Source organism: Poecilia reticulata, linkage group LG4 (genome assembly GCF_000633615.1).
Source record: "Poecilia reticulata strain Guanapo linkage group LG4, Guppy_female_1.0+MT, whole genome shotgun sequence".
Lineage (NCBI taxonomy): Eukaryota > Metazoa > Chordata > Actinopteri > Cyprinodontiformes > Poeciliidae > Poecilia > Poecilia reticulata.
This window is the reverse complement of record NC_024334.1, coordinates 22,923,155-22,934,567: the sequence shown is the minus strand read 5'-3', so window position 1 is coordinate 22,934,567 and position 11,413 is coordinate 22,923,155. Positions and strand designations below refer to the sequence as shown.

Here is an 11,413-nt window from a genome sequence, read left to right as displayed (position 1 = left end):
TCAATCTTCTCCCAGCTTCCTCCTGATATTAAGACTGAGGTGATGAAGTCACCCAAGAGAGACCTTATTTAGGCCATCTGGAATGTGCTTCACGTGTGAAAGGGTAAAAAATGACACCTTTCAGCGGCCATCTCCCACGTCCGGAGTGCCTCTCCGTCACGTTGCCTTTATTTAAATAGGACACGGAGGGATAAAGAATGACGGCATGTGTGATGAAACGTGTTGTCAATCAAGAGCATTACCAGAATCAGGTTACCTTTAACTCAATCTGATGTGAATTACATTCACGTCTGCGGGTTATGGAGCATTAATTCTTAATGTCTTCATAAGGAGTCTGCCCGAGCTTCCTTAATTGCATTTTTAATGGAAATTAAAACTGATCACAAGCCCCTCTCTCTAATCATAGCACTCAGCTTTTATATATATATAGTGCAAATATGAAGCCCATGTGCCGTTGCTGTCAACTCCAACTCTGGCTTTAAACAGTGGACCGAATCCTTTTTTGGAGCCATGCAGTGCTCCGGCAGACAAAAGCAGAAAGCCAGCAGCCAGCTCAGCACTCAAAAGTAACATTTACACAGGGGACCGAGAACATACTTTGGACCCCTACAGCTACAGAGCCAGCTTGTCAAAGCTTGTGCTCGCACTGCGAGCTGGCAGACCTTGTAAGCTAAGGACACCACCAGGTCACAGGTGGCATTGCAAGAACACGGTTAGTGAAAGGGTTCAGTTTGATCCATAAATAAATGTGTTTTAATCGGTTCTGCAGGGAAAAAACAGTGTATACAAGTAAACCATGAGAACAAGGGAGACTTGAGGCTTTCTTTGAAGGTTGGCATATTAGTAGAAAGTTGAGAGGAAGAAAAAAAATGTGGTTTCAGATATCAGAACGGTCCCCCCCATATCTCCTCTCCTCAATGTGTGAATTTTTTTTCAGGTACTCTGGCGTCCTCCCATAGACCAAAACATGCATTTCTGATTAAGTGGCCACTGCAAATTGCCCTTAGGAATAAGTACAAGTGTGAATTATTATTTGTTTCATCCCATGTCGTCTGTTGATCTCAAACCTACAAAGATAAGTGTAAGGACAATGCATGGATGGAAAAGAGTGAAAAGCAACTGAGATAATCCTACAGCTGCTCAGTCATCTTGTCAAAACTGTCTTAATACTGCAAGCTGGCAGATTTTATGAACTCCAACAGGACACGGGGGATACTGCAGAAAAATGATTAACTTCAGACCAAACCACAAATTATTGACTTTACTGGCCTACAGTAAAATACAGCAGCACAATTCCATGTAACTGATCCTGTTTTTCTGTGTAATTCTGTGGCTTTACTGTAATGTCAAACAGGACGATGACATCTCAGTCAATAAGATTATTGTTGAAAACTTCATTTCAGTAATTTAACTTGTAATTCCTGATGTTTAAGTCACTTCTGTTTCAAAGACATCAGAAACACTTCACCTGTGCAGGTGTGGACGGTTTGATGACTGTGACATTCTCATCTTCCAGCAGCCTGAAATGTGGGTTTTCACTAGCTGCAATCTATAATAACCCAAATCACCTGGGGAAAAAAGAACATTTGAAACATATCACAATGTGTAATATTTCTGCGCAATATGAGATTCACTTTTTGAATTCATGCCAAGACAACCGTCTCTAATCAAACAAAGAGTGACAAAGAGACAAAGGGAAATGGGCTACGTTCCACTATAGAGTGTTCAACCCTTTAATACAGATAATTAAAGATACAGCACAACACATATTAGTTCACTTTTCTTACAATAACTCAAAGTAACCTACTTAAACACAACAAATGTAAATCATATTACAGTTAAAACATCTATACAAAGTATTTACAAAATATAAAAGACATATATACACTCTTTAAATATATTATTATATAAAGATTTGTTTTAAAACTGGAAGCTGAACAGCTTGAAGAGGGAGTGTTTCACAGAATGAGGAGTGTTGAAAAATCACATATTACTTAAGGATAGGTAGTTTTTTCCGTATTCAGTTGTTGGATCCTGTGTGTTTGTATGCCAATTTGTGGAACAACAGATTAAAGCATTTAAAAAAAAAAAAAAAAAAACCATTCTCAACAATTGTTGCTAATACATTAAGTGCTACTGAGATAACCGGATTAAACAGGATTTGAAAGCAACATTGCTCGTCTATAAAAAATATGGCGAATGGAGTGTTTTTCAACTTTGCTCGATGTGGAGTGTTTAAGAGCTGAGAACATCGCCAGGAAAATGAAATATTTACAAAAAGCTGTTTCTATTACTTTGAGGTCAGTTCAGACAACTCTGGATTTAATGTTCATAAAAGCCCTTATGCAAAACATCTTTTTTTTTTATTTCTTCAAATTACTCAATATTGCTATAAATCCCCCAGAAATGTGTCATCTTTTCAAACTGACATCCTTCAGAGAAAAATGGAAGACCCTGATAGTACCACTCCCACGCCCCTGTGATGATTAAAAGATCTATAAATCGTGGATATAGTCACTCTTTCCTCAAGCTGGTAATGCTTCCATGTCTTCTTCTTTTTTTTTTTTTTTTTTAGTTTTTACAACAGCAGCAGAGTAAGAAGGAGGAGTGGCAGCAAGGAGCCGTTGGACGTTGCAGCCAGCGTCTGTGTCGCTCCTCTGTTTAAAACCCGAGGAGTCCTTGGAGAGTTTTGCTTCAGCTTACTGGGCGGCAGCGCCTTCAAGTCCTCCAGAGCGCCGTACGCCGCCATGGAGAACTCCGGGTCTCCCGTAGTCAGCAAGTCAAACACACAGGACTGGAAGTACACGTCCTCCACCTGCAGGGTCTCTCTACACTTGGCCGTAGCGCGCTCCACCGTGTAGACCTGGTGGGGGGGCCGCAGAGGGCCCAGCTCTGTGTTTGTGGCCTGCAGGCGGGGCTGCTGGCTCTGGCGGCTCAGCGTGTGCTCCTTGATGAGCTCGTTGCGCGGGCAGCCGTGCAGGCACAGCTGCAGGCCGCCGCTGTCCTCGGAAAAGTCCAGGGTGTCCTCCGGCATGCGGATGGCGAAGGTCAGGTAGCTGCCCACGCGCCTGATGATGATGGAGGTGCCGATGTAGCGGGCCTGGATCTTCACCTGTCGGCCCACTCCGGAGCTGCCGCCTCGCTCCATGATGGTCAGGCTGCTGCTCTCGCCGCCGCTCCGCGTTCCGTCCTGAAAGGCCAGAGGCAGGTCCTCGGTGGTGGCCTGGTACACCTTCTGCTCTGTGCAGCCTTGATATGTCTTGAAGATCACCGTGATCTGAAAATGAGGTCGGAAAGTGGGTCGTTTAATTAACACATTTAAACACCATCGCACGTTTAATGTATTTTTTTTGGGGGGGAGAAAAAGGTTCTGAAAGATATCCAAAAAAAAAAATAAAAAATAAAATACAATTCTAAGCCACAAGGTGGCAGCAGAAAACAAAGTATTTCCTGGGTGAGTCGGCTGCAATGGTTGCAGAAGCCTGATTATTTTATCTTTAAACTTTAAGTGTCTGTGCTTTTTACTCTGACATAATCTTGCCTTGAATATACTTTTTTTTTTTTTTAAATATCTAAAATATTAAGTTTTACTACTTCAACTGCTTCAATTTTTTTGGTTAAAAAAATGTTTCTCCCCCCCCAGGTTTAGAAGTAAAAGACAATCCTACTGGGAGTACTGTATTTTATAATTTCCAGTGTGGTAACTGAAAAGGATTCTCACAGCAAAAATACTTGCATCACAAAATATGACACACAAAGAACCATACCTCACAACTGCATTGGATTTCAAACAGAACCTGGTTCTAAAATCCTTTATGCAATATGATTTATTTATTTATTTATTTATTTTTTGCTCAGTTGGGTCTTTAAAAAGGACTTGTGCTTCATTGAACAAGTTAGGGTAGGTCTATAAGTTACACAAAATGTGTTATGTTTTTTGCAAAAAAAAAAAAATCATTCTTAAGACAATGACATTTTATTCTGCTCAATTCTCCCTATTTTGAGCTCCTTGCAGAATGAGCTGTTTCAGGGCCTCTTGTCACTTTAAATACAAGTAAGCTGCTGGTGGCCACACTTTACTTGCACTTTGTACACCTGCAATTGTAGTCCCCTGCACAACCATCAAGGTTGCAGCAAGCGGTTTCTGCATGGTGAGTCGACAATAACATGCTTATCTTTTCCAGCAGCCATTGTACAGAGGTGAAACTAGCTGAACAAACGTGCTCAAATGCCGCTTGGGTTGCTAGGCAATTTCTTGGGCTAGGCTGGGGTTGCTAGGTAACAAGGTATTGCCAGCTGTTTGTGACTTAATAATTGGGCTGTTTTTTTTTTTTTAAATGACTCCTTTTCCAGATACCAAAAAAAATGTATTTACTGTCAGGAAACAGCCAGGCGGCTCTTTTTAAAGCACTTGGACCGTTTCAAGAAGCTGCAGAGACCCGAATGGTAAGATGAAAATCAGCAAAAAGTGTATTTTGCATATTGGATCCCCTTTAACATTTGTTTAAAAATTCCCCAGCAAAAATTGTATTAAAAACCACAAAGAGAGAAGTTAGTCCAACCGTTCAAGATGCAACAGATTATTTAAAAGCATAAAAAAAAAAAAATCCCGTTTAAAAGCCAGATTAAAAACTCTTTTCTGCTAGCCAATTACTCCTTTATTTTTCCAAATTATGCCATATTTACACAAAAAGCACCAAGTTAATTATTTGACCAGAGGGGTGAAAAAACATTTCTGATCGTGGCAGCGGAGGAAAATGTTGGAGTGAGCGTTAATCACTACCATATGACCACCCATGTGTTAAAGGTAGAGCACTCATGCATGTCTGTGATTCAACACCACTGAAAGACCCCTCTCAGACCCCCCACCCCTTCACGAATCTAAAAGAGCCCCAAGACGCAAGGAATGCTTCAGACTAGAGGGGCACAATGCAACAGTGATTAACTTCACATGTTTGATGCCACTAATGGCAGTGCTGGAGCTGGCATGCTAGCATTTGAAAACCACCCTGCTTGTTTAAGCCTTTACTTTTAAACATGTTGTTATAATAGAGACCGTCTGCAATTGACATGAATTCAAATGACACCGGCTTTTGTTCTCTGAATAGCGCCAAACATTTGCAATTGTAGGGATGCCAACAGATTTTTGAGTAAAACGTCCGTTTTGTTTCTGGATGTTATAGACCAGAAAGTTTGGACCCTACTAATCCAATCTCCTCCTCACCTTGCTGGTTGCTGTTGCACTGGAGCCCAGGACAACGGGGACGTTGGTCACCTGCACCGACAGGAAGCGGTTGTCGATCAGAGGCCACGCCCCCTCCACTTTGCAGGTCTGAAACTCATCTCGAAAAGTCCGTAGGTGCGGGTCTCCAAATAATCCACAGTGGGCGTACTTCTTCTGCTGACCCGCTGAGCCCGACAAGAGGACCCGGTTCTCGTAGTCGCAGAGCTCCGACACCCCGGGCCGAGACGTGCTGGGCACCTTGGCGGAGGAGGTGGGGCCGTCGCTGGAGCAGTTGTGCTGGGAGAATAGCTCCTTGATGCGAAAAACGGCCGAGTGGTAGACCAGGTCGCCCCGGCAACTGCGTGCCTGGCGCCGGGTGCACAGTGCGTAGGCCCGTAAGGCGATGCAGTAGTTCATACCCAGAGCCACTTCTTCCTGTACGCCATTGGGAGGTGACGTAGAAGCCACGTAGTCCGCATTGCACCGCTGGATTCGACACTGCTGGCAGTGAGCTGGAAAACACAAGAAGGATAATTACCAAGAAATACCAATAACCTGATTTGTCCTGAATAGTGGCTAATGAGTCAGTACGGTGTAAATGTTTGGTTGCGTTTTGGCCTCTCATTTACACAGTAACGGCGTTTTCGCCAAAGCTTTGACAACAGGCTCCAGAGGGAGACTTTCTAGAAACACAGTCAGAATCATTTCCATGTAAACCAAAAACATTTGGAAACGATGATGTCGGTCAGGTCATCTTGTGTTTGCGCACTGAGGTTTGGTTTTCATCCGCGCACAGCACAACAACAACCATGGCAGACCTCTGTGTCTGCATCTCTTCAGATTATTTGGTGTGTTGAAGCAAAAATCTGCTCATTGTGGAATATTGGTATTGTCAGTAAAGGTCCATAGATTACATACGCCAGATAATATGTACAAGCAAAAAGTTACAAAAACATGCCTCAGGGTCTGAAGGTTCACAACGTTTATCTGCTTCCTACAGGCCTGGCATGCAAACTACATTTTCACATTTTGCAGGAAGAGCGTTTGTGTTTTTAAACCACTACCATACATTTTTCTTTTTGTTCTTTTTTGGATATGCAATGGAAAAGGTTTTTGGAAATGTTAAAATTTCACATTTTTTTTCCCAATCACACTATGGCTGAGCACACTCAGGTCAAGCAAACAGCAACACTGTTTAGTGTGGAAGTTGTTACTAAATGAAGAAATGTTTAAAAATTAGGTCAGATGATGCACTTTCTTAAAGAAAAAACAGAAACGGATTTTCAAAGAACTAGACTTTACCAGACAACAAAATATGACAGAAAATTTACTGTTTTATCATTAGAGTTTCAAACCCGTTTGTCATAATTCATGCTGGATCTGCACTCTTTAGGAAATCTGATTGTTGCATTTTCTTTTTAGAATATAAAGAGACTCTTGCTTTAGTAATGATAACCATACAGTGGAAATGCTGGAACTAGTTTAAATTGTTAATGCGGCACAATGATTTCTTTGCTTTAAAATAAGAGTAATAAAATACTTTTGTGGTGACTGCTCTTTCACACACCTAGTGTGACATTATCGCTACTTTTAATATAGATAATTACATACTGGTCATAGCAGAAAATAAAAGCTGAATGCTGCTAATTAAAGTTCTTTGCAAATATTGCTAAAACCGATATTGGCAGGTTAGATTTAGACAATAATTAAAGATAAGAAATCCCTCACAAAACTCTAATCATTGCACCTCTGACAATGATAAGTGATTGCACTGTAAACAAATCCTCTGTTGATTCTTCATAAGAAATACTTCTTCCAAAAAGTGTTTTAAATCTATAAATGTATATAGCAATCATCTATCTGATATTTACTGATGTCAGGCCCGAGACAACAAAATCCAAACTTCTAAACTCTCATCTTTATTCAGTAAAACCCAAAAAAGTGTGAGCTCACAAGCCCCAGAACTCCCACTGTGCTTCAAGTTCAGTTAAAGCATATTTCCTTCAACAGAAACGGCTTCACTGCAGAAAGAATCTTACCAAAGGCTAGTTGGCCTCGGGGTGTTTGAAGTTGCTTCAGCTGAATGTTTGGTAACTGAAATATATCAAACTAAGCTACGTTGCAGTGCAAGATTGAAGGTATTGGGGCTGCAAAATTTAAACGGATCAAAAGAAGAATACTACAAAGCTCAGCAACTCCAGGTCCCACCTGGAAGTTGGAAAGCAGAGGAAGCACATAAAGTGATATTTAGCAAGAGGAGCCTAAATCCAGTGCTTCAGGTTTAGTAATGGCTCACAAACTGATTATTTGTTACCAGGACACAAAGAAATACAAGTACTACTTGGAGGAATTAAAAAAAAAAAAGGGTGTCAAGATTTATCAGGGTTATTTCAGGTTTATGGTTGTTTTTGGAGGAGATGTCTGTGCTGACTGGGATAGCTGCGAGCTGGAAATATTTCCATTCTGGAACAGAATCAGCCAGAATCTCAAACACATGCATCACTTTTTACTGCGAGGCTCGAGGCAGCTCTGACAGGGTGCACTCCAAGCAGTGCAACAGAATACTCTGTTCACTCCCAAAGCTCCAGCTAATGTTCCAACAGCCCAAAACAAAGACGACAAACTGGACGTGTCGCGTCTGCACGCCTGCTGCCAGAGCGAGCACCAGAACATATTAATGTATTTCACAGTCACTTAAAACCAAGCCTGAATAATTCTGCGAAGCAGAGTGAGAGGTCATGTTAAATGCATCCGTCTTCTGAATTCCAGCCTCGCTGCGAGGTCACTGGAGTCTGATGTGACTGACAGTTTTTGACAATCACAGCCTGCACAGCCATTTTCACCCTGCATCTCCCTGAAGGGTCTTTATGCTCTGGCACTTAAATACCTAGCAGAAAGTGAGAAAATCTCATGGGAAACAAATGTGGGAACAAAAACAAAAAAAAAAAAACCTGCCAAATAAAATGTTGAAACAAACAGCAATTTTTTATTTGATCTCTGTTAAATAAAGAGATAAGAGTTTGTTTTAGTCCATCATTATGGCTGTTGCAGATAATTTAAAGACCAGATAAACTCGCTGTTTTCCTGAGACAATGTACTGAAACTACAACATAATGAAAAGAAACCGAAATGTTGAGTTCAAATAAACATATACAAGTTATCCAAGCTGTAAACCAGTAAGTGTCATCTTACAAGCTTATGAAAATCTTAGAAAAACACCAATAAACGTGTAAAAATACATCTCAAAGGCTAAGGGATGCAGGCCACTTGAAATGCATATGGTTTAACTTTTTTTTTTATCCTTTTAAATAAGTATCTGACAATGATGATAATCAGCTTCCTCACCTCTAAATGATCTGCTTAATCAATTTGTCATTACTCATTATAGCAAATGTCTTGCTCAAAACAAACCAGAGCACTTAAAAATGGTGTTTTATAACAAGTGTAGCTGAAAAACTAAACAATAATCTGAAAGCCGATTAGGGATAAGTACATTTTAATGATCTTCAAATAAGAACCACTGTTTACACTATCCTTAACATAATATCAAGTAATGCTACATCCCCATTTTCACACAAAAAAACAAGCAAGTTTCGTCAAATTATTACGAATGACAAAATTTGCCTGCAATAGAAAGAGGTGGCTATCGGAATCAAGGCGCAGAATGGTGTTAGAAAATTAAGAGTTTCAAAACTGCAAATGAGTTTTGTGTGATACGCTTTCTACATCTGCAGTGCTTTTAATGGGAAGCCAGAGCAAATGCTGGAGTGAAAGGAGTTTCCTCTGACTAATGCAGCAATGCCCCTCCCCCACAAGTTGCTGCAAAAATACCAGTCAGCTGGCTCAAAGGCAAAGAACACTCTTCACTCACATAAAACAACGTCAACATATTTCTGATTGCAACAAACAGTGTGGAAGCTACAGGAGCACCACTCTTATTAAATTAATGCTATTTGCACTTTGCAAAATGAGAAGAACATGAATATTAAGCAAGTGACTGGATGCTCTACCTGAGCAGATAGCCTGACTAATTCTTACCTTTTACACTCCAACAAAACAGCAAAAGTTAAAAACCAGCAGAAGCAAACACAATTTTTTAATATAGATGTTTTATATACATTTCTTGCCAACATCTGTGTTTGAACATAAAAATAAGAATTATTAAATCTCAGAGAAAAGCTCACTATATCTCTTATACTTGATGTCTACTAACTAATACAGCATTGGGAACAATTGTTCACTTTTGAAATAAAAGCAATTAGATACCACGATACTCGTGCACCTGACAAAGTATTACATAAAAATCTCATAAATGTTGTTTTAGTTGTGGCAAAATTGAAACTCTACCGCAGCAACCAACCAGTGGTAAAGTGAAAACGTAAATAAATTAAAATATGAATTGTGGTTGTATTATTAATTCTTTTTTTTTATGTGTGACATCTTTCTTTATTGTGAGATTTTTAGTTTTGTCGCGTTCAGCCAATCTCCATCTACATCAAGATTATACTCTCTTATCAGGAATGTTAAAGGTATTCTGAATCTAAAGAAGAAAAACAGTTTTGTTCTTATGTTTTTCCACCTGTAACATTACATGAGCTTTAAAAAAAAAAAAAAAAACAGCGTGGCAGTGATTGCTAAGCATTTAATTTGATTTTCAAGAAAAGTGAGGGAGGGGGAAACACTCTCAATGCAAACAAAGAGGGAATCAGAGATTTTAAACTTCAAGCGGAGATTGAGGAGCGTCCGTTCAGAGGCCAGAAAGTTCTCAAGCATGGTGGCTAACAAAGTTAATAAATTACGAATTAATAGGTAAGATAACAGGCTTAGCTTTCACAACAACTAATAACAACAGGCGACGGGTAGAAAAGTTACAGCTGTGCTTTATATGATAAGAGATTGAAGCTGATAAGCAGCACGGCGGTGGTTTAAAAACACAAAGTTCTGTGGTTTTCTCTTTAAGTTTCCTGCGCCTGTTGCTAGTGAGCTATGCTAGCTGGAAGCTAAGCCGCAACTTGACAAAAAGAAATAAAAAATAAAGAAATACAACAAACTAGAGTCGGCTGGGAAGGAGGGTGACTGTTAAAATCACATTGTTTGTTGTTGTTGTGTGCCGTGAAAACAGTAATACGTAGTAATAAGAGTGATTATGGATATAACTCGTGCTGCTCGGCTAACATAGCGGACTGGAGGCTGGGACGCCGCAGCAACAGAACATTTGTTACTTTGTCTCCGGAGCAGCCGCGGACCGAGAAACTTTTTCAACAAGTTAAGAGACGACATTATAAAACTTTACAGCGGACATGCGAAGGCAACGCTTTCACAGCGAACAAAATGTTCAGATTCAACAACCAAACACCAGGGGGGGAGGAAGAAAAGTTAACTTTCCCATCGCCACCTCCATTCCGGGGACACAAGCTTTGCATGCAGCACGGCAGTGGGGGGAGAATGGATTGGAAAGGAAGAAAGGGGGGGGAAAAGAAAGCTCCACTTACCTGGCCGAAACAGCAGAGCAAGTAAAACCATCGTGAAGGCTAAACAGTACCAAAGCTGCCGCTTAGCCGTGATTTGAGGTCCGCTTCTCCCCATGCCAATCCATTCAGTTAGAATGGAGTTCCTCGACTGCTTCTCATCGACGCTGCGGCTGCGGGAAATCAGACAAAAATTCGTCTTCCTTCCCAAGCGCTGTCATTCAAAAAGGGGCCCCTGTCTTTAGGGCGGCTCTACGAGGGAGGGGTCTGAAGCGTAGACTGGGCCCAGAGGTGATTGCTGGCCAATGAAAGACTAATTATTCGCTAACCACTTGATATTTACATGCAGTAATTACTGGGGGATGAAGACATTGGAAAAGTGGTTGGAACTACAGTGAGGAGGACGGTGTGAAATTATAATTGATACGAATTAAATGCAATCAATTCTGATGGTGATAAATGTTACACAGCTTCATTTTATTTGTACATGTGCTCTTTGGATTTTTTTTTTTTTTTTCTATATTAGATTTTCCTGGAGGCTGAAAAATTGGGTCTGCTGCTGAGCAAAAGGGGGTGTGAATCACTTTAACCTACTTAACAATCTTTATTAAAGTGTCATTTCATGAACCATTAAACCCCTGTTAACTTTGTAGTTACTACACTTTTCTCAAGCAGCCACACATTCTGCTTATGCCTTGAGCCGGCTCTGTTCTCAGGTGTC

The 11,413-nt window shown here is 40.6% G+C and overlaps 1 protein-coding gene across 1 annotated transcript in view; it reads right to left on the bottom strand.

Moving 5' to 3' along the window:
- Positions 1-1,712: 1,712 nt before the first annotated feature.
- rgmd (RGM domain family, member D) overlaps positions 1,713-11,413 on the bottom strand; it is a 16,913-nt gene continuing 7,212 nt past the window's right edge. Inside the window, exons 3-5 of the mRNA XM_008407192.2 lie at positions 10,717-10,865; positions 5,225-5,736; positions 1,713-3,277 (exon numbers count right to left, since the gene is read on the bottom strand). Coding sequence (XP_008405414.1) covers positions 2,579-3,277; positions 5,225-5,736; positions 10,717-10,865 — 1,360 coding nt within the window. The 3' untranslated portion in view covers positions 1,713-2,578. The remainder of the gene's footprint in view (positions 3,278-5,224; positions 5,737-10,716; positions 10,866-11,413) is intronic.